General features: G+C 36.1%; 1 protein-coding gene and 1 long non-coding RNA gene across 2 annotated transcripts in view; one reads left to right on the top strand and one right to left on the bottom strand.

The window, feature by feature from the left end:
• The window catches only part of PPP1R3A (protein phosphatase 1 regulatory subunit 3A), a 41,670-nt gene extending 16,787 nt beyond the window's left edge, over positions 1 to 24,883 (top strand). Inside the window, exons 2-4 of the mRNA XM_003982971.5 lie at positions 16,404 to 16,462; positions 16,576 to 16,700; positions 18,619 to 24,883. Coding sequence (XP_003983020.2) covers positions 16,404 to 16,462; positions 16,576 to 16,700; positions 18,619 to 21,015 — 2,581 coding nt within the window. The 3' untranslated portion in view covers positions 21,016 to 24,883. The remainder of the gene's footprint in view (positions 1 to 16,403; positions 16,463 to 16,575; positions 16,701 to 18,618) is intronic.
• LOC111559534 overlaps positions 1 to 25,732 on the bottom strand; it is a 327,598-nt gene that overhangs the window by 89,518 nt on the left and 212,348 nt on the right. The window lies entirely within an intron of this gene.

The raw sequence follows: 25,732 nt of genomic DNA, 5'->3' as shown, positions 1-25,732 counted from the left end.
TTTGCAAACCCATGTATCTACACAGCCAGCTCCCTCCCTTCTTTCAGTTTGGGTTAGTGCTCCTAGTATTTTTTTCTGTAGGACCCCAGGCTTCCCCAGTCGTGAATGGTACAATTGTGATTTTTAAACTGCTGGTTTTAGGGGCGCCTGGGTGGTGCAGTCGGTTAAGCGTCCGACTTCAGCCAGGTCACGATCTCGCGGTCCGTGAGTTCGAGCCCCACGTCAGGCTCTGGGCTGACAGCTCGGAGCCTGGAGCCTGCTTCCGATTCTGTGTCTCCCTCTCTCTCTGCCCCTCCCCCGTTCATGCTCTGTCTCTCTCTGTCCCAAAAATAAATAAAAACGTGGAAAAAAAATTAAACTGCTGGTTTTATTTATCTTTCTTTACACTGTAAACTTTATGAAGGCAGAGTTTGTTTAATCTTGGCTTGTGTTCGTGGTTTAACTTCTAGTATAATGTCTAGCAAATATTAAATATCTGTCCATCAAAAACACACTGAGTTGTGTCTGACATTCTGAATTAGCATGATGTCCAATAGATGGACTGAGTCCTTCAAGCCCACTTGGTAGTACGATTCTTCAGAGTATTGACTCCAGAATCTTCCTCTGCCTTGTTGAAAGAGATACCACCTTTGGCAATGTGGCTGCATCTCAGCAGAATTTGGCTCTTGCACCCGACTCCTTCAGCCATCCCAGTCTGTGGCCCAACTTCTTTAGTCACCTGCTCCTTGCCTTTTGACTCATTTCAGGTTCTCAACTAGTCCTTCCAAGCACCATATTGCTCTTGTACTAATCTTCAACCATAGTCTATCTTATTGAGTCCTTCTCACTTCATCTTCTTAGGATTTCCTAGTAATAAAATTTGCTCTATTTATTCAGGGATCCAAAGACCTTCAACCGGGAGAGTCATCTTGGCACTGATGAACTCCTCCATGCTTACTCTATCTCTTCTAATGGTAGGCTCCAGACAAAATAACATGATGTTTGTACTGTGAGCTTCCTAAATCAGTTGGACTTCTTCCTTAAATCTACATATTCATTTGGATCATTTCTGTATCTGTTTACAACTACTTCAGTCTAGAACCTAGGTAGGACCAATGACTGTTGGATGTTTTCTAGCTTTTGGTATTGAAATTAGCATTAGTGAGAATGTAAAGTATAATTAGTTGCTTGTGATAATTATATTAATAAAGATTATTTATATTAAAAATAATATTTTTCCCTAAAGAGATTTAATCAAATAAAGTCTATATAGGAACTCTCCAGGGTAGCAAAGACTTTAGCTAATAAAAATTACAGCCATCATCCAAATTAAAAACTTTTGCACTTCAAAAGACACAGTCAAGAAAGTGAAAGGGCAACACACATAATGGGAGAAAATACAAATCGTATATCTAGCAAGTGAGTTACATGCAGAAGAATTCTTACAACTCAATAATAAAAAGAGAACTCAATTTTAAAATAAACCAAGGGGTGCCAGGATGGCTCAGTCAATTGAGCGACCAACTCTCGGTCTCAGTTCAGATCATGACCTCATGGTTTGTGGGATTGAGCCCCATTGTGCAGAGCCTGCTTGGAATTCTCTCTCTCTCTCTCTCTCTCTCTCTCTCGCTGTCCTCCCCTCTCTCTGCCCTTCCCTCATTTGCACGCTCTCTCTCTCCCAAAATAAATAAATAAATTTTAGAAATTAAATAAAATAAAATGAAATAAGCATTTGAATAGATATTTCTCCAAAGAAGCTATTTTAATGACCAATAAGCACATAAAACAGTAGACAACTAATTAATCATTAGGGACATGCAAATCAAAACCACAGTGAGGTATTGCTTCACACCCACTAGAATGATTATGATGGATAAGAGATAATAACAAGTGCTGGCAAGGACATAGAGAGATTAAAACCCTCATGCACTCACTAATGGTGGGATTATAAAATAGAACAGCCACTTTAAAGGAAAATAACATGACAGTTTCTCAATATGTGAAACATGGAATTATCACAATCCCAGCAATTTCACACCTAGGTTTCTTCCAAGGGAAATGAAAACATATGCCCACGCAGATACGTAAATGTTCATAGAAGTACTGTCCACAGGAGCCAAAAGATGGAACAACCCAAATGCCCGACAACTGGTGAATGGATAAACCAAGTGTGGTGTATCTATATATTGGAATACTATTAAACAACGAAAAGAAAGGAAGAACGGATACAGGCTACAACACTGATGAGCCTCAAAACATGATGCGCTGTGAAAGAAGCCAGACACGAAAGAACACATACTGCATAAATGTGTTTGTATGAAATGCCCAGATTAGGCAAATATATAGAGACAGGAAGATTAGTACTCCAGGGCTGGGGGTGGGGAATGAAGAGTGATTCTAAGGGACATGAACTTTCTTTTTGGGGTGCTGGAAATGTTTTAAGATTAGGTTTTTGTGATGGCACAACTCCATCATATACTAAATATACTAAAATGTACTGAAAATATACTAAATATACTAAAAATTACTGAATTGTACACTTAAAGTGGGTGAGTTTATATACACATTATACTTCTATAAGCTGTTAGCTTAAAAAAAATTGCTGATTTTGTATGGAAAAAAATTACTGATTTTGTATGGAAATACGAATTTCATGATAAACAGACTTCTGTAGACCCACTGCAGAGTTTAGGGTTTATGGAATTTAGAAATAGAGTCTGTTTCTCCTGAAATGTGGTAGAGAAGCTATTGTATTTTAGACAAGGCTACAGTAATAAAGTGCAAGAAAATGAATATGGGTAGTATACAAAGTCCCACATGAAAAGGTATATTATAACATATTTTCTATACATGAAATATGGATAAGTTTCAAAAAATACTTGAGTATCTCTCCATGAATTCTGTAGTTAATTCTGCTGTAGGAATAAAGAATATGTTTGATCCCCTCTTTGTGGTATGTTAATTCAAAGACAAAGACGGAACAACTTTCACTCCATAATATTTTTTCTTATTGTTTCAATAGGAAATGTGGATATTACCTTCAACTTTTTGCAACATGCAAAATGCCAACATAATAATACCAGCTAATACTTACTGATTACTTGCTCTATGCTAGACATAGAGTAGTATAAATCCATTTCTTCATTTAATGTATTACATTGGTATGAATAGTTACTCTTCTTGATTTAATTAAATGTTTTTTTTCTTGTGTCTTCTTTCTTGGGCTTTTCTCGGCTCTCTGTTTCTCTTTCCCCTCCCGCTTTCAGGACAAATGATACTATTCACGTTTCAGAGTCTCACTTTTTAAAAACAACGACTTTGTTCACGTTGCCCTGCCTTTAGCCAAAAACCAATTTGACCTTGGAGAAATATCTCAAATCAGGTTTTATGCTGAATTTTTACTGCTTTATTCAAAATGTTCAAGCGATTTGTATATGTAAACCTGCATTAAATCCAAGAAACATGGGCTGAAGGGGAGGAGGTCTTTGAATGTGAAGTGATAGATTCCACGTGAGTGCAGAATCTTTTGTGAAGAAATCCACAACAGAAGATGGAAGAAAGAAAATAGTTCACAAAAGGGGTGGGTGAAGGGTGGCAAAAAACATGTAATGCAAAATGTGGACATTTGTGAGGGATGCCTCAGTGCATTGCATTAATAATTTGCATATTAAGAAGTCACGAGTCTTCGCGTTAATGAATCCCTAACTAGTCTCTGACACAATAGACTGAACCGTCCCTAGAGGAGTCATTATGGCCTATCATGTCAATGAGCCGCATATTAATGACTCTCTTACATGCTCATCAACAGGTAGCCTAATAGGCTTCCATTGAGTTCTTTTTCATTTGCTTTTTAAATGTATCCTCTCCTTCCTTCCTTTTGTAATACTATTGTGAAGAATTGACAAAAAGGTGCATTAAGATGATTTTAATGTGTGACGTAAGTTCACAAAAGCATTAAATTTAGAAATAATGCTTTAAGCCTTACTCAGTCTGCCTAGAAAACTTTTCAAATGCAGCTAAATACAAATCCACTTGGATAATAGGGTTCTTATTTGGATTTTAACATAAACCATCCAACCCAATTTATCATATTTCTCTTTTCCCTGATATATCAATTTATGCTGTGATTAGCATAAGTAGAAGAGCTAGTTTGGAAATATGTTGGTGAAACTGAATTGCTTGAGAATGGAAGTGAATTACAACGGATTTCATATCATAAACACTCATTAAAACTAAAAAACAGTCGCTGATAATATATAAAAAATTCAAAACATAGAGGAAATAGACATGTATAATTCCATAGCAAGGAAGAAACAAGCTAAGAATGACTTTATAGCTTTTAAATTTAACAAAGGTAGTCACAGGAAGGCACTGTGTATTGGAACTTTTCTAACTTGCTGTGTCATGCCTCTACGTTTGTTGGTCCCAATTATTATATTTAAGGTATCTGGTGAATTTTTACAAACATAAAACCTGTGATCTCCTAGAAGAAATACTGCAGAATTGTTCTTTCAGTATTTCTACTGAACTGTATACCATCTCACCCAACTTACTATCCAGATGAAGGAAAGAGTATTGACACATGCTTGAAATTCTTGGTCAGGAGACAGGAATGGACAGAAGCTGGGAAAAAAGTTGGAGAAGTTTCTTAGCACTTTGTTCCCCATAAAAAAAAATGAATTACTACTTGTCAACACTGCTATCTTGAGACACAGTTGAGGGCAAAGATGCTCAGGTCAATAGTTGCATGCTGGTGCTCTGACTTCATACCCATCACCCTTACTTCGGCAACAATTCCTTCCGAGAGGTGTCACTTCTGGAATGATTGGATTTTCAAGTCTGGAAGTCTCATGCTCCTTTGTATTGACTCCGTCTCCCAACCCTTCCAGACATACACTGGATATATCAATTTACACTTTAAAGTACTTTCTCTCTTTTTTTCTATAGAAATATTTATTTATTTATTTATTTATTTATTTATTTATTTATTTATTCAGTGCTTCACACATTTGTTTTATTTACTTTTAAGAGATATTTTGGTCACTGTGGGGGTCGAAATTGCTTTTTCTTAAAACAGTTTCAAAATGACACGTAACACAAATGCTATAGAGCTGGGATGTCAAAGCTCTGGATTTAACAAACCAAATAGCTTAGGCAATGCTTACATGTAGATTCCACAAAGAAAACATGTTGAATCAGAATTTCTTAAACTGCAATTAGCTGGCTCAGTAGTCAGGACTCTGTGAATAATGACTTTTTACACCACCAGAGACAAAATCAGTATCATTATGAAAAAAATAATGCCTGCAATTTAGTATCTTCTGGAAAAAAAATTCACATGACAACACTCTGATAATTTTTGAAAGATGGAGATGGTAAAAAGCTCTTAGCAATCACTTTGCTGGGGAATTGTGGAGAAAAAGAATGTCAGACTTCTGAAGTAGCAAGAGTCTCAGCTGAATAATCACTAGTTTCTTGTCACCCACCTACTCCATGGGTGACAATTACTTCCTTTAAAACTCAAGTGAAATAAGGACTTTGGGCCAATAAGTTTAAGAATATTTTCTGAAATCTCTTTGATGTGTATTCTTTAGTTTTTCCAGTACCTATCGCTTACAAACATTCACATTTCTCCCTCAGTGGAGTATAACGAGTATAACTGGCAGGACGTGGCAGAGGCCCCCCTTGGACCAGGTTTACCTATAAGCCTTCTTCACTTGAAATTCATGGATTCTACTTATAATCACATCTCCTCCCAAAGCAACCTACAATGTTTGGTTCACACTTGGATCTCCAAGATCCTCCTACAGCCTCACAAATTAGTACCTCTTTAGAAAATACACATTGCCACAAAATGGCACATGTTGCCCAGATGCCATCACAGAATTAAATCTAAGTAGTTGTTGTTTTGTTTTTTTTTGTTTTGTTTTGTTTTGTTTTTGTCCTGATTCCTGTGAGGTGAAGTGAGCAAGAAAAAAAAAAAAAAAAAAGCACCTAGTGCTTTGACATAACAAAGCAGATTCAAAGGGGCAATCCTGAGTAGGAAAAAGAGTGACAAAATGAAGAAACTTTGGAAAAGAAACTTAACAAAGAATTTTTCAGCAAAAGTATGTTTTTCAGTTATTGAAATTTCCTGCATCAAGAAGGCACAGTACCATTGTTTCCAGTACATATTCATGATCAAACACTGAGGCAATGGGCAATGCTCTAACTGAGAAATAGAAGTAGAGATTTTCAGAAATGTAGTAAATGGAAAACAGGTAAATGACTCTATAAAACCATCTGCTCCCTAATGTCATGGTATGTGTTTAGTTTCTCGAATGCTTGAGCAGTTCACTAGAGTTTACGCAAGGGGCGTGTGGTTTGCCATGGTTTACGATTATATTTTAAAAGTAATAAATTAGCTTATATGTTACGTATTACCCAATACACTTATTTATCCCAACCAGTTTTGATACTGGTAATGTTCCATTATTTGAAACGTTCTACCTGGACAAAAGTAAAATAATGTGGAAATATATGATTCTGTCATCTTTATTACAAAGAATAGAAGATGAGCTCACACACTGTGCAGGTAGGATTTCTATCAATTTGAACTGATACTGCTGGTCATAAGATTTTATCAAGAGTTTATTTTTGACTGTATTACAATTTTAGGTTAACAGCTATTTCTACTGATTCTTCTAGCATTTTGATTTTTTAAATTAGTTTAAGAAATTTCCAAATTAAACATGTCAAAATTATATTCATAGATACTCCTATTATTTATATAAATATAGAACTCTAAAACCGGAAGGCATGCTATTTAATAGCAAAAGTGAGAAGAGCAAATTCATTCCAATTTGAACAATAAAGGGGTTGACAAGTGGTGGATGCCAGGCTGTGCGGAGAAGGTTCGTGGAGCTCAGTGGAGTCTCAGCAAGGAAATCCCTTGATGCGTTATCAATGCTTGCCATGGATGCTAGAGAGGGAGGCCAGCATGAGGGTATTGTATTTGATATCCCTAATCTAATCCAGAGCTTTCGCTTTAAAGATAAGGAATGTGATGTCCACAAAAACCATGTTCCTTACCGTATTAGTTATTCATCTCCAGATTCAGCATCGAAGGGAATATAAAGCCATTTAAAAATTTTGAAGTTTTTCTTTAAGATGATTTCCTGCTTCTTTCAATCCCTGTTAATAATGCAGAGCTGTCTTCCTTTTACTGTCCTTTCTTTATCATCAAGGAACTGAACGTAACTCGTCTTTCAATCTAAATCCCTTCTGCATCATGCCTTTAAATGTTTTTCCTTAGATACGTCTGTGCACAATTAGAAATTTATCTCTTTAATTCTCTCTTTTGATCATATATTTCGCTTCTGTTTTCAGTTTTATTCATGATTAAGAGAAGACTCCAGGTATTGTAACACCAAAGGAATAGATATTAAGCGCTAGTAGTTAATGTATTACAAACTTTACCTCTCATTAAGTACAAGCTTTTGCTTCCTTTCTTCCTCTAGTTCAGAAATGGCTAAAATAAAAATGTCTGAAAGTCTTTTTGGTATTTCTAGAAGTAGCCATTTGTCTGTGCCAATGTCAAGGCTAATGTACTCTTCTTAAGTGTCTTTTTTAAAAAATCTCAATTGAGGTACATATTTTTTTTTCTAATTTAAAAGCTCTCCATTCATTTATTTTCCTTTCTTTCTTTAAAGGAGGATGATAGAGGAAATAAAATGAGGTCCCCAGCTTTGAACAAAAGGACAGGCTGAACTTCTCAGTTCAACGTTTATTTACTCTTTAGCTGTTTATCTCAGAGTGGAAGTTTGATTCTCTTTGAGCAATGCCAAGCATTTTCAAGCAGTGTTAAGGAGACACAGAGACAAGTCATGACTCACTTTGGAAGTGATCCTTTTTTATGCCAACTTTTTTATTCCTCTTGGAAAAGAGTTACACTTTTGCTGCCTACAACCTAATCCTGACATTTACCCTGATTGGTTAGGTAATTCCATCACATCAGACGTAGATTGTGTGGAATGGGTCTCCAAGACGTTTCACTCCTATTTTAAGAGACATATGAACTTTTAGCACAATGGCATTACAGGACCTTAGGAAAACCGTATGATTACTTACACAAAACCTACTACATTTTGACAGTGTTAAAGCAGAAGGTCCATATACCCAGAAACTGCAGTAGCATTAACTCAGTGCCCAGATCTTGACACTGAATAAAACAACTGGGTGATAGAACAAAGTGTGAATTAACATTCCCATGCACACTGTATTTGGAGAGGACACTTTTAAGTAAAAGGTTATTTTCACTGAAAATCTGGTGATTTTTCTTTGGAGGATGGTCCTCTAAGAAGGGCACACTAAAAACAACTAAGCAAGTATGCTATCATGGGTTGCAAATTTTACTCTTGAAAGTAGCTTGTGAATTAAAGATATGAGAGAATATAGGGTAAACATTAAAAAAATACAGGTAAGTCCAAGTAAAAGGAAAAAGATGGGACTTTGGTGCTATGGTGTTATAAAACATATTTACCACACAGTAGTGATAATAATAATAAACTTATCAAACACTTACACATATTGAGACTATGTTAAATAATAGCCCTATATAAAGAGGAGGCAATATTTTGGAGAAAGTTGAGGCATAGAGAGGTTAAGTATCATGTCTGAAGTCACATGGCTAGTAAGTGGTGAATGAGATGTGCATCCAAGCCTTTCTTTTTCACTCTGGTTTGACCCTCTATGAGAGAACATTGGCATGGTGACCAAGAAATCTGAACATAGTCCTAGTTTACTTACTAGTTAGTGTGTGTGACTTCTGCCATATTGTTTCACTAGGCTTTAGTTTCTCTATGATATGATGGGATGGGACTATCCAAGTATGAGGCCTCTTACAGAACTGAGGTCCTATGAATTGAAGGAGTTTGGCAAAAAAAAGTAGGATAACATTTCTGAAGTTACATGAGGCTAAGAAGTTGAGCGTCTGTAGAACTGACTCAAGTTGTGAGTTATTAACTGCTGACTCATAAACACAAATTATTGTTTTCTTGTTAATTTATTAGATAGGTTGCAAATACCTTTCAATTTCTACCTTATCGATGTTTCATCATTTTATTCTATAAGATACCTAGACTGGTCTGTTTTCCAATGTACTTATTTTCTGGGTATATGTGATACATAAACAGTTATTTTGTACATAGAGCTGCAGCCATCCTTACAGAATTGGATGTGACTTGCTGAAAAGTCAGAGACATAAGGAGCTACTTCCTGCATCACTTTCCTGGATTCTTAGAGTGTCTTCCTGCAGCCCTTATATGAGCAGTGAGACTAGATGTTTTCAAACACGAGAACATCTACTAAAAAATGAAGTTCTACTAAAAAATGCAGTTCCTACTCCCCCCTCCAGACATGCTGATTCAGAACCGGTTTTGGGCCTTCAAAGCAGCATTTGTAATGAGTACCAGGTCATTTTTTGAAGGAGCTCAGTGAACCACATTTTAAGAAGCATTGTTAGGATTTTAAGTTTGTGCCTGTTGAACTGGCTGACTATTATTTGATACCCAGGGTTTTGATCTTTCATTCTTCCTAAATTGTATCTTAAATTGCTTGACATATTTAAAATAGCTCTTTTTTACTGATAATATACTTGTACATGACACTTTAAACTTAGAATTGCCGCTCCCCTCCTCGCTAACTAGCGTTACTTCTTATTTTCAACTTAGAGGCCAGATCCTCCTGGAAACTATTTCTACCCCATCTTCCACCCCACTGAACACACACTTATTACACTGTGATTTGTGTAAAAAGTATCTGTCTTCCCATGGGTTTGGGAGCTCTTTGAGGGCAGGAACTCGGTCTTATTCATTGTGATGATCTAGTACAATATTTGGAAATTTGTGGGCACTCAAACATTTGTTAAATCATGCTTGATTGAATGAATGAATACGGATTGCTATATATTTTGTTACTATTACATTTCATAGGGATCATTATTAACTGGAAATCATTAATTTCTTTACACATCCAAAACATATTTATTATCTACTTGAGGCCATCACATAAAATTGCAGTACTATATCCCATTTCTCTGAAGTGGGGGAAAATTTTTAAATGTAAAGGTGTTGCAAGCCTTTGTGCAATGGTATTATGAGAGGTAAAAGAAAAACAACATAATCTGGGCATTTTTCACTCAATAAGAACTGATTTTCATTTCCCATTTTGTCAAAAGCCCAAAGGCTTTCTAAGCCTAACACATTTCCTTCAATGAAACTCATCTGCTTTCTTTCACCCTTGCTTCGCCTCCTGATTTCTCCATCTCAGGTGAGGGTAGTTCCATCCTTTGGAATTCTGAAACTAGAAACCTCTGCATTAGCCTTTATTTCTCTTTACCCATAAGTGTTTTCTAAATAGTAGGAAAGCGTGTTACAAAGTCTTATCAAACTAACACGGAGTAAGGGAACTGGGTTTGGGGCCAGGAGGGCCAACGAAAGCAGAAGAATGACTCTCTCCACTGCCTATCACTAGGGAAGGGGCCACCTGCGCAACAAGACCCAATGGACTCCGTGCACTGACACACACCACGTCTATATCCGGGTTTGCAAATCTGCCTCACATGAAATCACTTTAGGAGATTACCAGTAATATCATTGTCCATTCCCCCCATCCCACCTCCATGTGCAGGTCTATTAATTTAAAACTTACAGAGATAGGACCTGGTGCTTCTGATGTGAAAGGAGATTTGGGGAACTGTTGTTGTATCAAGAGCTATAGTTTTTATGGGAAAAGAGAAGGACAAGGCAGCAGGGCTCCTGAACAACTGGCATGCTTAAAGTTCCGTTATGAGCTTGATCTCTAGTTCCTTAGAAATTCATCAAGATAGAATGCCCAAATCTAGCAAAACAAGTTGGCTCCAACCTAGAGGCTGACTGGTAACTACTTAGAATATTATGGGCCCAGGTGAACAGAATGGATGAAGAGGCATTTTCTTTTTCCCCAGTGAAGGACTAGAATAATACCCAGAAAACTAATAAGCATAACTTGAGGGTCCCCTGTCTAAGCATGTGAGATTAGGGAGGAAGGTGCTTCTCATGGGTACCTGAGAAGCAGATCACCCAGCCCATAAGAGGTCAGAAACCACCCTGGAGACTAATTCAACACCGTACTGACTGGTAGTGCAGGAGTCCCAGTTAACTACCAGACTTAACTCTCCCTTACTTAGGTCTTAGGAGGAAAAATAGTAGATTTCTAAATCTCATGAGTGCATTAGCTTTAGTCATTTTTTAAATCTATCTACAGGAATTGATCAACAATCATATTGTTGCCACATCAAAAGGATGTAGCATTTCATTCCTCTCCTCTTTCCTCTTGGCCATCGCCTTTAACCCTCATCATTTTGTGCCTGAAATACTGTAGTCATCTCCTGGCTAGTCTTTTTGCCCCACCACGGCTCATTCTATCCAGGTTCTCCTTAGAAAGGTCCCTTAATGTACCTCTAGAGACTGGTTCTGAAATGGACATCTGACCATGTCTCTCTCCCATTGAACTCCGTTTACCCACCACGCCTGCAGTGGCTAAAAACATGCTTAAAGAACTCAGATCCACTTCCCCGCATGCTAAGCCCTTTAAAACATGCTCAAAAACAAACTGATGGTTACTAGAGAGGAGATAGGGGCATGAGGAGTGGGTTGAATAGGTGATGGGGACTAAGGAATGCACCTGTTGTGATGAGTACCAGGTGTTGTATGGAAGCGTTGAATCACTAAATTGTACACCTGAAACTAATATTACACTGTGTGTTAACTAACTGATATTTAAATAAAAACTTTAAAAAAACGTACTCAAACTAGCTCCAGTTCTGTTCCTTGGCATTCTTCCCCCCCCCAAAAAATGCAATCCAAACAATCCGAACCTTCATTTCTGAATGTGTCTCGTTCTTTTGTGCCTTCTTAAATCCCTTAAATACCCTTAAATCTTTTACCACTTGTTATTGCCTCTGTCTGGAATGACCCTGCCATTCTTCTCTCATTGCCAGGCTCCTACTTTTCTCAATAACTCAGTAACTCAAAATGTTATTTCCTTTGTAAAAAATCCCATGATTCTCCCACAGAATAACCTCATTGTTTCTGTTCTCTCTTTTTTTGTCTTAGAGAATATGTGTAATATTCTATAATTTATTATAATACTTATCACTTATTATGATTATAATTGCCTATTGATGCACCTATTTTAGTCATTATATTATAGCTTCCTAGAAATAAAAGGCTATAGTTTATTTATCTTGAATTTTCCAGTGTTTATTGGAAGTTATGAGTGGATGATCAAAATATCTTCTAGAAGAATCAATGGCCCTTTTTAAAAAAAAGTGTTTTATTTTTATTTATTTTGAGAGAGCGAGAGAGAGAGAGAGTGGGAGTGGGGCAGAGAGAGAATCCCAAGCAAGCTCTGCACTGTCAAGACAAAAAGGTAAAGACCGGGGAAGAGTAGAAAGGATGCTATGCGTTTATTGAACAACACTTATTATGCCAATATTATGGGCCAGGCAGTGTGTTAGCCACTGGCAATACAAATAAATAAGAAACTTGCCCGCTTACAAAGGGCTCAGAGAACATAAAAGGGAGACTAGAAACATCCAATAATGCTTTTCATTTCTATGAAAATTGTGTATAGTTCTAGCCCTATCATCATCAACTTGTCTTTCTCCTCAATTCTTCTAAAGTTGTTTTAATTATACTCTTTAGATGTAATGGTCATATGACTGATACTTTGAGTTTCAGAGTGGGATTTGATCTATAAGACATCCTCTAATCTAATCAAAAGAGCAACTCATTTGTCTTAAGTATCTGAAACTAGAGTTTAAGTAGATATTTTAAATAATGTAATAAGCACCTGCAAAACTACCACTCAAAACAATAACCAACTCCTAACTATCTCGTTTTCTCATTCCTTACCCCAAATTGTCCCACCTAATATAACCATAATCTTGAAAATCAAGCCTTCTTGATTATTTAGCTTTTTAGTATATTCTGTTTTCCTTCATATATGTATTCAAATTATTTTAGTAGTTTTTAGCATATAAAAAAGAACATCCTCTGATTTAATGTTTTTGGACTATTCATTTAATGTTATGTTACTAAGATTTATCCATATTGTTGTATGTCTATTTGGTTTATTAATTCTGAGTGCTATGTAATATTCTTTTTTGTGATATGCCATAGTTTTGTGTCTACTTTTCTGTTGATGGGCATTTGGGTTGTTTCAAGATTCTGTAGTTGATAGCAATTTTTATCAATTAAATAGATATAAAAGAGTATCTCCTTGTGGTCTTGATTTACATTTCTCTGTTCTCTAACCATACTGACTACCCCTTTATGTGCATATTATAGGCTTATATGAAGTTTCTCTTCTATGAAATGTCTGTCCCTCTCCCCTGATTCTATTGAAATGTTTGTACTTTCTTATTGATTTGTAGGAGTTCTTTATGTAGTCTTGATACTTATTTGTGTTGATTTTGCATTCTTTCCTAGTTTGTAATTTATACATTTCTCTTATAAATATGTATTTTAATGAACCAGTTTTAAATTTCAATATAGTTAGGCTGACAATCCTTTTTATAGCCACTTTTTTTCTTCTTATTTAAGAATATGTTTCCTACTTTGAAGTCCATAAGATATTCACATGCATTCTCTATTAAGAATTTCAAGGTTGCTGGGGCACCTGGGTGTTTCGGTCAGTTGAGTGTCTGACTTCAGCTCAGGTCACCATCTCACGGTTTGTGAGTTTGAGCTCCGCGTTGTGCTCTGTGCTGACGGCCTGGAGCCTGCTTCAGATTCTGTGTGTGTGTCTCTCTCTGCCCCTCCTCCACTCACACTCTGTCTCTCTCTCCTTCAAAAATAAATAAACATTAAAAAAATTTTTTAAGAATTTCAAGGTTGTTGACATTTCAGATCTTCATCCATCCAGAGTAGATTTCTGAATATAGGTTGTGCCAATTTCATTTTTTTTCTCATAACAATAGTCATTTTCCCTGTCTCCATGTATTGGGAAATCTCTTATTACCTGCTATGTGACATACTATGATTGTCATATACCCAAGTTATAGATATGTGAGAATCTTTACTAAGCTCTCAATCTTTGTCTGTCTCTGTGCCAACATAACTGTCTTTTTAAAGTTTGTTTATTTTGAGAGAGAAAGAGAGACGGGTGGGAGAAGGGGTAGAGAGAAAGAGAATCCCAAGCAGGCTCTGTGCTATCAGCACAGATATGGGGCTAGAGCTCATGAACCATGAGATCATGACCTGAGCCAAAATCAAGAGTCAGACACTTAACCAACTGAACCAGCCACCCAGGCACCCACAACATAACTGTTTTAGTAACTAAAACTTCATAAGATCTCTTGAAATCAGGTAGAGCAAGTTTTCCTCACAGCTACTTCTCAGAAATATTTCTTCTTTCTTCAGTCCTTTGTTCTCTTTAAAATCATATTTTCAAATTTTATAAAAGACTGTTGTGGAATTTTGATTAGAATTGGATTGAATCTGTGGATCAATTTGGGAAAGAATACTTTCATATATCTTCTTATCTATGAACATGGTATGTTTCTCAATTTTTCTAGGTTTTTAGTATTTCTTGGTACAATTTTATTCTTTTCCTTGTAGGAGTCTTACACATCTTCTATTAGTTTACTGCATAGATATTTGATATAATATTTAAATTTCATGTAGTTCAGCTTCTCTTTCTTGTATTTATTCCTGAATCTAAGATCCACCCCCCCCCATATTTCTGTATTTACATGTTTTGTAAGACATCAGTGTAATAATACACAGTTTAGTAACTAATTATCCCCAAAATGAGTTAGAAGCAGGTTTATTTCCTTTTGATGCACTTATTTTTTAAAAAATTGAATTATCTTAGAGAATTAATTTAGAAAAATGATTGAGAGCATTGTGTTTAGTAAATAACAGAAGGCTTTAAGTGTCTATGATTTTCCCTCTACAAATGAGATTTTTCAACACTGTTATGGGAATAAAGAGGAAGCAAGAACAATCAAATGATATTTAATGGTTTGGGTTTTTTAAAGCTCTTATATATTAGGCGTGTGGAGAAAGGAAAATGCATCAATTTGCAGTTAAATTCCATAAAAATAAATCTTTGCATATTTACTGGCCTCATTAAACAATACAGATTTATAGATTAAGTCAGTATCCACTATGTAAATGTTATATTTTTTCCAGTGATACTATATTTATATAGAAACTTTATTTTATTTAATGGGCCCACTGGAAAATACCAAATCTTTTTGGTGAAGTTACAATTAAGCATCATAAATATATACAAAACTGAATTTCTTTCTTGCATAGTCCAGATGGAAGAATTTGCAGTTTTCTCATGATTTGTTGAAAAAGATTGGCTTTCCTGGAAATTGGATCAACATTATCCACGTAATGAAGAGTAGACTGTATTATACAACTTTATCAGATATTGCCAACTCTCTACGTGCATTTTCTTCAAGAAAAGCCATTGAGAAAAGTCACTAGAAGAAAATTCAGCTGAGACAATACAAGAAAACGTGTACACTGGGCCAATCGTTTCTGATAGATTGGCTTGTGACATAGCTATACACAAAATGGGCTTTTTCAGTAACATTTTTCTTGCTGAGTGTCATGGACAAATCTAAATCCTAATGATTCCACAAATAAAACTACAAATGGAGTACATCTGAAATAAAAATATTTTTACCTTTCTTAATCACAATGCAGAATATTATTATAAAGGAAGTATAACCCAAATAATTTTAAAGAAAGAAAATATATGCTTTCATATGAGCAATCTGAAGTCTTGGTTGTAAAATCAGCCTTTGGCAATACACACATAAAGTCTTTGAACTGAGTATAAATTTAGCTGCCTTTCAGTTTCTTAGTAAGTTTGTTGTTTTCTCCTTTCCTGAAAGGAGAGTTAATGTTGTATCCATCCAAATGAAAGAATTTTGAGTAAAGTAGAACACAAAAAATTAATCATTAGAACATTAAAAAACAATTTCCATGACCACAAATGGACTGACAGTTCATAAAACTTTAGCATTTAAACCAAGAGAAAAATGTTCTCACTTGCAAATATTAAATTCATGAATGATGGAATAATCAACATTTACACTTATTTTTACTTTGGTTATGTAAGTTTTAATATAGGCAACATAATCTTATTTAGAAATACAGCATTATGGAAGTTGTTTTTAAATTTTTCTACTACTAATATTTGCTACTGAATTATTCCTAGAAATCAATTTTATTTATAAAGCATACAAAGTAACGCAAGAAAATATGAAAGGTTATATAATACTTATTTGGCTTGCTATTTGTTTGACTTTCCCCCTGTACAAAAAATACTTAGAAGATGTAGTCCCAGAAAACATGTATAACATTTTGTTTTAAATTTGACAGTAAAGAAGAATCATTATTGACATCAGATGAGAATGACTTTGAGAATTCAAAGATTACAGGTACTATTTTTTATTTGATTTATTCAAATTAATTTTTAAACAAAGTCTGTGTCTTTTGTTAAAGCCTATGATGATAATAATCTCACATAGATACAATTGTATTAACTTTGCAGATACCTACATCCCAACAATTGTTTGTTCCCATGAAGACAAGGAAGACTCAGAAACCAGTAATCAAAATGTAAAAGACGTAAACAGGGAACATGATGAACATAATGAAATAGAATTAGAGTTGATGGTAAGTGTTCTGGTTGCCACGGTATTAGAGACGATGAATCCATTTATGCTTCAAAGATGCTGCAACGCCTGCCTTTCGATAGTTTCAACTAATATAATTTGCAAATGTGAAAGCACAGCCTATTCTGTCCTCGCATCTCTAGCTTGATCAACAAGGCACTTTGATTTCAGTATGTTGCTTCTGGTCTCTGCAGTGGTAAATTAATGACATTCATTTCTTATCTCTTTACCAGCGGCTCTGAGTAATAGTTTGTAGGAATTATAGAAGAGGTAGCACTATCCTGATGTGCATTTCTAATCTTTGTGACAAGTGCACACTTAGCATAAACTCATCTCTAAAATGAGAGGGCTGGACTAGATGATTGTTAGAGTCTGTCCAGCTCTTCAAGTGTGATTCTTGCATTTAGCAGCATTTTTAAAAACTTACTTCCATCTTTATGAGACCCCCACAGTTCTATGTTGTTGGAAAGTATTAAATTACCAAATGAGGAGAAAATAGCCTGTGCTATATTTTTTAAACAGGAAACAAATCCAGCACTGTACAATTTAGTATTAAATTTGTTATCATAAATTTCACACTTGGTGAACATTCAATCTATTTGGAATTTTTGGGGGGATGGTTTAGATAGCATTTTTATCACAAAGGAAGAAATGGGAGTAAATGAGTCACATAATGCAATTTATCCTTTACTGTATTTGGTTGGAGCTCATATCATTAGGATACATGGATTCATAATCATCTAAGATTAAAATGACATTTGCCTCTTCAAGTGTCAGAGCTGGAAAAGAAAAGAAATAGAGCTCATCTCTTTCCCTACATTTCCTACCTTTTCTATAGTGATATGGAAGCTGCATCACTAAAGTATGCAATTTACTTTGCTCCAACTTTAAGAAACTACAAAGTTGTCACCCATTGTGAGAATTCTCACCAGCTGAAAGTTAACATCGCCATTTTTTTTTCAAACCACAGAATATAATGAAAGGGCCCTGAAAAATCACATACTTCACCAATACACCTCATTACAATGAGCAGACTCAAATATAAAAGTTTGTTTAGAAGTTACTGAGATTGTACATCCAATAAATGAACAGGGAGCTGTAATTTAGATGCTAATTTGCTCCATGCTGACGTTAATGCATAAAACAATGAAGCTCTATAATAGATGGAAATACAACCAAATCTGTGGAACCCACAGGCATTGGCTTACAAGACAGCTGTGCAGTTGACAAGTAACATGAGCCTTATGTGAGAAGAAGGGGAAAACGTAAGATTTGCATATAATTATTGAGATCATGCAAATGTCAGTTATGAGGAGAAAAAAAAAACACAGGCATCTCACTGTTAAATCCTGACAGTTGGCATCACTGAAGAGCTCAAATACATTTGAGTACCAGTTGGCAGAGGGTCATTAAAACAGAATTTGCAGAGACATTAACTCCCTCACTTTTCTTTGAGTGACGTTTTGCTATTAATAGTTTGCAGAGGCTTTGCAGAAAACATATTAATAAGAGAAACTGTAATAGGGGCACCTACAGCAAGTGTAAATGCAGCAAGGGGCACCCAGGAAGCTGCTCTCTAATTGATTAGCATGGAGCTATCAATGTGTATATCCTAAGTGAGGAGAAAGTGCAATGACAAGCAAGAATAGTTGAATAATACAATGTGATATTTGGAAGCTGGGAAGCAGAGTGATTAATTTTGGTCCCTTTTCTTATTAATCTCATTCCCAAGTCATAGCCTACAAGGATCCCCCCAAAACATCCGGCTTTGAGAATTTATACAAAATCCATAAATGAAACGAGCCAAGGAAACCTACCGGTTAATTGCTAGCCCCGTGAATGAAATATATGGAGTTCATTTTGTATATTTAAAATCATTTGGTCATTATCTGTTTTGTTTTTGTTCTTTATCCCCTAAGATAAATCAATGCTTAATAAGAAGTACAGCTTCCAGAGATGAAAAGAATACATTTGCGATAGATCCGGTCAATTTTCCAAATAGAGCTGAGGGGTTAGAGAAGAAGCAAATCCATGGTGAAGTGTACACTGACATGTTTAAAAGGCCTTTGTCTCCAAGTTCATCAGCAGAAAGCTCCTTCAAGGGAGATTTTTACTTCAATGAAAAATACTCCTCAGGAAGTAAGTGTAGTCATCAACCTTCAGAGAAAATTACTCCAGATATAGGAGAAATCAAGCCACCATTGGGAGATACTAGTAGTGATGAATTAGTGCAATTACACACGGGCAGCAGAGAAGTACTGGATGATAATGCTAATCCAGCCCATGCGAGAGGCAGAGTGCAAATATCTTGTCCCTCCTCAGATCAACTAGTCACAGAGAATCTCAATAAAAAACATGAAGGAGGAGCTGAGAAAATTGAAGTGAAAGATTGGGAATGTTTAAGAAGAGGTTTCTGTTTGGATTTCTATTCAGAAGAATCAGTAGGAAAGGGATCTTCTAAGAAAGATCATGGCAATGGTAAGACTGAGGAGGGGGAGCAAAGAACACATTCAGGTGTTAACGAAAAACAAAGCAAAAATTTTCATTCAGTCGTACATGACCAAGAAAGGAAGCAGGGCCACTCTGAAATAAGTATGGAAGGGACCGGACCTGGTAACAGAGACCTAGCCGTTCGGCTGAGTAAAGACACCACAATTCCCGACCAGACAATCAGAGCAGATACGTTTCATTCACCAAGGATAAGTCTAAATCGGGAAGAAGCTGGGTTAACAACTCCAGAGCATGGTCTCTCGACTAGTGACGGCACCACTTTTGGAGGGATGCCTGATCAGGTTTGTTCACGAAGAAATGGACAAGTTTTGAGGAATGATTGTCTTTTCCAAGTTGAAGAAGAAAAATCAGGTGGGATTAATCCTGAAGATCAGAATAAGAACGCACAACATAAACAAAGTTGGAATGTTCTGGAAAGTCAGAGAAAAGCGAGAGAGAGCAAGACAAATAGAACAGAACAGATCAAGGAACAAGCAGATTGTGAAGACGTGTGGGGAAAGAGAGATAATACAAGGAGTTTGAAAGCTACTCCTACGGAAGAATTGTTTACCTGCCAAGAAACAGTGAGCTGTGAACTGTCTTCTCTAGCTGATCATGGTGTTACTGAGAGAGCAGAAGCAGGTACAGCTTATATAATTAAGACAACATCAGAAAGTACTCTAGAAAGCATGTCTGCTAGAGAAAAAGCAATAATTGCTAAGCTACCTCAAGAGACAGCGCGAAGTGACAGGCCCATCGAGGTAAAGGCAACAGCGTTTGATCCACATGAAGGGAGAAATGATGATTCACATTATACCCTTTGTCAACGAGATACAGGAGGTGTAATCTATGACAATGATTTTGAAAAGGAGTCACGTTTGGGTATTTGTAATGTACATGTAGATGAAACGGAGAAAGAAGAAACCGTATCTATGTACAATCCCAGGAAGACACATGACAGGAAGAAACGTGGCATTGGAAATATCACATCTGTAGAAGAATCCTTACAGGTCATTACAGGCAATCAAAAGGCAGCCTCAAAACTGGATTTACATTTGGGAATGTTACCAACAGACAAAAAAACATTTCCAGAAAACAGAGATCATAAACAGGTCCAAGAATCATCAAAGAGAAAGGATCTAGAAGCTGTTATTCATTCTGCTTTAAATTCAGACACTAATAGAGCTTCTCAGAATGGCTCTCACGTTTCCAATCACCATGCTAAAACCTCGGTGCCATCTCATGAACAGGCAATTGCTGTAGAGAATATAATTACTACCATGACTCTCCAATCTATTTCTACTAAATCAGAATATAATTGTAATCCAACAAGTGAAATCCCGGGTACTGAGAAGCACCCTCATCCTGGGTCTACACCTGAAGAAGTTTCTAAAAGTTCAGGAGTAGTGACATCAGGTAATAGCAGAGAAAGATTGACAAGCCAGATTTTTCAACAAGAAGAATGCAGTGAGGAAAAATCTCTATGGCCAAAGATTTCCGTCAGTGAAGCCGCAGAGAACATGGAAGAGGCAAGGCATGGAAAAGAAGGATTCAACTCTGGACAATCACCGGGCTCTTCAGGTGACAAGGAATCCGAGAGCTCTTCTTCTGCTAGTCTCCTTGCCCAGGAAGGTCAAAGTGAAAGCAGTGAATCTCTGATTTCGAAATACACCAACTCTAAAATACCTTATTTCCTTTTGTTTCTGATTTTTCTTGTAACTATCTACCAGTATGACCTGATGATTGGCTTGGCATTCTACCTTTTTTCATTGTACTGGCTATGCTGGGAAGGGGGGAGACAAAAAGAGTCTGTCAAAAAGAAGTAACCTCACCACTATTATTATTTTCTCTTAAATGATAAGCTTTTTAGCCCCAAACATTTGGATTGGTGAAAGAGACTATTCATTGTTCAAAGACCCAGTGCAGTTTTTCTCTTGAAGGATCATTTAAAAAGGAATGCGTATGAAGTTTGCTCCTTCATATAAGTAATTATTCTATATAGGACCATTATGTTTGGATCATTAAATGCCTATATGAATATGAGATCTGAAGCACGTCAAGTTGAAATTAGGTACAGCTGTTGCTCCTTAGCAGGCTATGAAGTTGCAATGCTTCACGTCTCTTCACTACTTAAAGTGCCATTTCTTGCATTCATTTCTTTTGCAGTAAAGCTTCATTTTTCCCCCCGAGAGTATTTTTCCCTCTACGGTTAAAAAAAAAAAAATAGATAAAACATGAACAATGGCAGAGGACTTTTTTTTTTTTTTTTGGTCTTTTGGTATTGACCATGAAATTTGCATTTATCACTGTATCATTTATCAGCACGTTTTGATAGATCAAATCTTTCAACTTTGATTCCATATTTTTAAGAACAATACCCATGTATATTGAAATGCATAAACTTAAAGAAAGACCTTGTTTGTTTGAATACTTTATACACGGATCCTTTTTACCTCCTTCACACATTCAAAGAGCACTCATAAGCCGAATCTGACAGAGACTGAAGCAACTGGGAGATAATCTTGTAATCTACAAAATTTTGTGGGTGGCCCGTCCTTAAGCAATGTTTTTCTCTTGTATAAAGAGAAAGCATAACACAGCTGAACAATTTTAATGTCAATTATTCAAGAGTCGAGTTTTAAAGTTCTACAAGCATTGCTTCAGAATGAATTTGTACTTATAAAGCATAAAGCATTAAATGATAATAATAATTAAAAAAAGATTTCCAAATGAACTACTTTACTTGGTAGTATTTTTTTGTCTTCAAAAAAATTTTTAATCGCTTTTGTTATAAGACAATGAGTTATTTCCCAAGGTGCATATAGAGAATGAACAACTAACCACTGGTGATAGTTATAATACCATTAGGTTATATATCAGGTAATAACTCAGGCTTTTCTTTCTTTCTTTCTTTCTTAATTAATTAATTAATTTATTTGAGAGTGAGTGTGAGTGAGGGAGGGGCAGATAGAGACAGAGAGAGAGACAGAGAGAGAGAATCTCAAGCAAGCTCTGCACTGCCAGAGCACAGCCCAAGGCAGGGCTCGAATTCACAAAACCATGAAATCATGACCTGAAACCAAGGGTGTGACGCTTCACCCACTGAGCCACCCAGGTACCCCGATTACTCAAGTTTGAAATAGGCAACTAAGTAGATCTAGAAATCTACTCAGGGAGAAATCAATATCCAATATAGCAGTGACATTGGCTGCTGTTATTATCTATGGCTAAGTATGTGAAATCATGGAACTAATCATTTTGGTCACATAAAGGTAATGCAAAGATTTTTATACAAGATTTCAACAACCATTTATTGAATGACTGCTAGATGCAAAAATCCTGTGCTCTGGTCTATGGCAAAGTACTTCCTTTGATACCCTGAATGGCTAATTTTCCAGAAGGAGGCATGGGTATATAGTTTGATACTTTTGACTTGGCCAGAAATATGGAAGAGAGTCACACTGAGGGAATCCTTTTGGGTGATTTCTTTTTCATAGGAACTTCTTTCCTAGAGCATGTAACATTGGTCTTCAAAGAGAAAATATAATCTGTTTATTTACCTGTAAAGGTAAATTCAATGAGTAAAACCTGATTATCTCATCCCACAGTTCTAAGAAACATGCATCTATGGGAAGAAAAAATGAGAATGAAGCATTCAAACTGACTTTAATGTGGTAGTAAATCATTTCCCTAATTTTCAGTAGATACACAACTATTTCCAAATTCCTAATTGTGTGCTTGTCTCAAGTCCCATTGAAACTGAATGCTTGACCTTAACTTTTTAGTTGAACAAATACAAACATCCTGAAGTAGAACTTATGGCAAATATTTGATTGCTTGAGAAAGCACATTTTCAATAAATACAAGTGGAACACTGTAGGCTGTACCTAGAATATTATCTCTAAAACTGCTATCCTGATAATTTTGTTGACAGGTCTAAATTACAGTGGAAATAAGGTTAGTATTTCTTCAGATCTTAATGGCATGGTTTTTGCATTCTACCTTTAAGAGTTTCAGTCAATATGCCATATCTTATTAATGCAAAGAATACTACATTTCTTTATGAACACAGGTGCCTGAACTGTAATTATTCCCTTATACATAAAAGAATGTAATTTCTTTTATCTCTTTTACTTGACTTTTGGTAACATTAACTTACTAAACCTTCTCATGCATATTTGTAATATGACAATAGAAGTTTGAAAGAATTTAAAATATTTAATTATGTATTTCTCTGCATGCAATGAAGAAATAATTAGTGATTTAACTGACTTTCCAAACATTTATTATGAAGAATTTGAAATAAAACCATAAAAGCTTAGGAAAGTATTGCTAGGTGGAGAGGAAGATTTTTGCAACCCATTTTGATCACAGCATTATGATAAGCAACAGAAGTGGATCTCAGAAAAAACTGGTAGCCTCTGGTTAATAAAGATTCAACTGTGAATCACCATGGTAAGGTCATATTTATAAGCATAGCTGCCCTCACCATGTCCCCTGCCCCATCCCACCCGCGAGTATTGATTAAGGGCCAAAAGAGGGTGTGGCACGAAAATAAGCAAAGAGAACTGCACTACACATCTACTTCCTAAAGTGGCTAAGAAATGTGATAAAATCCCCATCACCTTTTATTTTGCTGGGCTTCTATTAGAAAGAATATTCTAAAAATTAGTTAGCGAGTACAGGTAGTAGAATCAACGGTCTTAAAAAAATCGTATCTGTATAAGCCATCAATATCCCAATAGATTTTTCCGTGTAAAAGGAAATGAGTCAATGATATGACTCACTCCTCAACATTCAAGAACATTGGGTTAATGCAGTCATGCTTCCCTGGGGAGTTCTAATATTTTGATAATGCAACAGTGACTGTCACCATTTTGTGAGAGAAACAGGATCATTTTTGCTTGTTATCTTAAACCAGTCTGCTGGGTAAATGGAAAACTTAAAGATATCCAGACCAAATTTGGGGAAATAAAGAAACTATTTTTCCCAAATAGTATTCGTGGGACTTTCTTAACAATTTTTTTTGTCTTGAATATTATTTCATACCACCAGGCTTGCTGCCTTTTGTATTAGGCTGAGTTTTGCATATAAATAAACCAAAAAAGCAAACATAGCAGAACAACAAAAAACTAGCAGGAGAAATAAATAGCAGGCGGGAGGACTGTCACCCCCAGGCCCAATTCATCCACTGGTTTCTGTCATCAGGGTCTCTGATCTTTCAAATTTTTACAGAGTGAATACAGAAATTGAACAATGTAATGGGGGTTGTCTTTTGTTATCTGAATCCCGTTTCAGCCAGTTCTTGTGGAACTGAGAATGGGGTCAGCTTTGATTCCACGACAAGGTATGAAAGAAATATTGGGAGGCCATGCTCCTCCACGGTCTTCATAGTGGTACCTGTGTGTGAAGAGACCAGCTAACAAAGTTACTTTTATTTACTTAAATGAATTTACTTATTTTTCTTCCATTCTGAGAAGCAGTTCATAATAAAAATCATAGCAACATAATCTACTTTTTGTCTTTTAAAAATAGATTTGGTCATTAATCTGTTGCAATAACTTTACCCAAACCTCTTTAAATAGCAAATTAAATCTTCACTAGCCGAGCTTCGAAGGATCATATGTTTTTGAGAAATGTCATCATTGTATTATGCTAAAAACTTATTAAACAAATAACTCCTTAAAAAGTTCAGCATTTTTGTTGTTATTTCTGTATTTGCTAAATGCGTATATATTACCTTCATTTTTCAACATGAAGCAATATATTATGTGAAAATTTAAGGAAAATTCCCTAAGTTTTCCCCTAATATACCCAATTCTTTATATTCATGATACTAAAGGGTGGTATGGGTAAATCAACAGTGGGTTACAGTGAAATCATTTTTATTTGGCTGAGATGCCTCCAAACTCTGATTCTGTGGCACATTTCATCCAATGCCTAATCAAGTTATGGGTCTTAGTTGGAATTCATCCACCATCCTTATCACCCTACCTGAACCATGAAGCCTTATTCCCCACTACTCTCTGCCTTAAGTCCTCCGTCAGGAAAGCAAGGCACATTGTCCCCAGGACATGCCATGCACATCTGTTCTTTTGTGGCTGTTCATATACACCCCTCTGTCTAGGTCACTTGCAGATCTCTTTATTCTTCCTATCTAACTCTGCACATTTTTCTATGTACACCTCAAGCCCCAATCGTTTTGAAGTCTCCTACCAGTTCAGTTTGTGCAGTCTCCTCGTTCTTAGCTCTCTTATGATGCTAACTTTCTTGCATGCAGTGGGCATTTCACTAATTATCCTAACTGGACTGCCTGCTTGTTCAGGACAGGAACAATGGCTTCTTCTTCCCTCCCATCACCTCATAAGGTCTAGTTTGTGGGAATCCCTCAGTCAATACTTGTGGATAGAATTGAACTGCAGCAATGTCTCCTTACTATCTTATTTCTAAAACGTAGACAAGCTACTCTGAGGTCTGACTTCACAATGAATAAATTTTATCAGAACAAAGCTGGGATGGCCTAGTAAACTACCAAAGACCAAA

The sequence above is a fragment of the Felis catus genome, chromosome A2 (assembly GCF_018350175.1).
Source record: "Felis catus isolate Fca126 chromosome A2, F.catus_Fca126_mat1.0, whole genome shotgun sequence".
NCBI classification, from domain to species: Eukaryota; Metazoa; Chordata; class Mammalia; order Carnivora; family Felidae; genus Felis; species Felis catus.
Note: the sequence above shows the minus strand (reverse complement) of the source record. Positions and strands in the feature narration are given on the sequence as shown.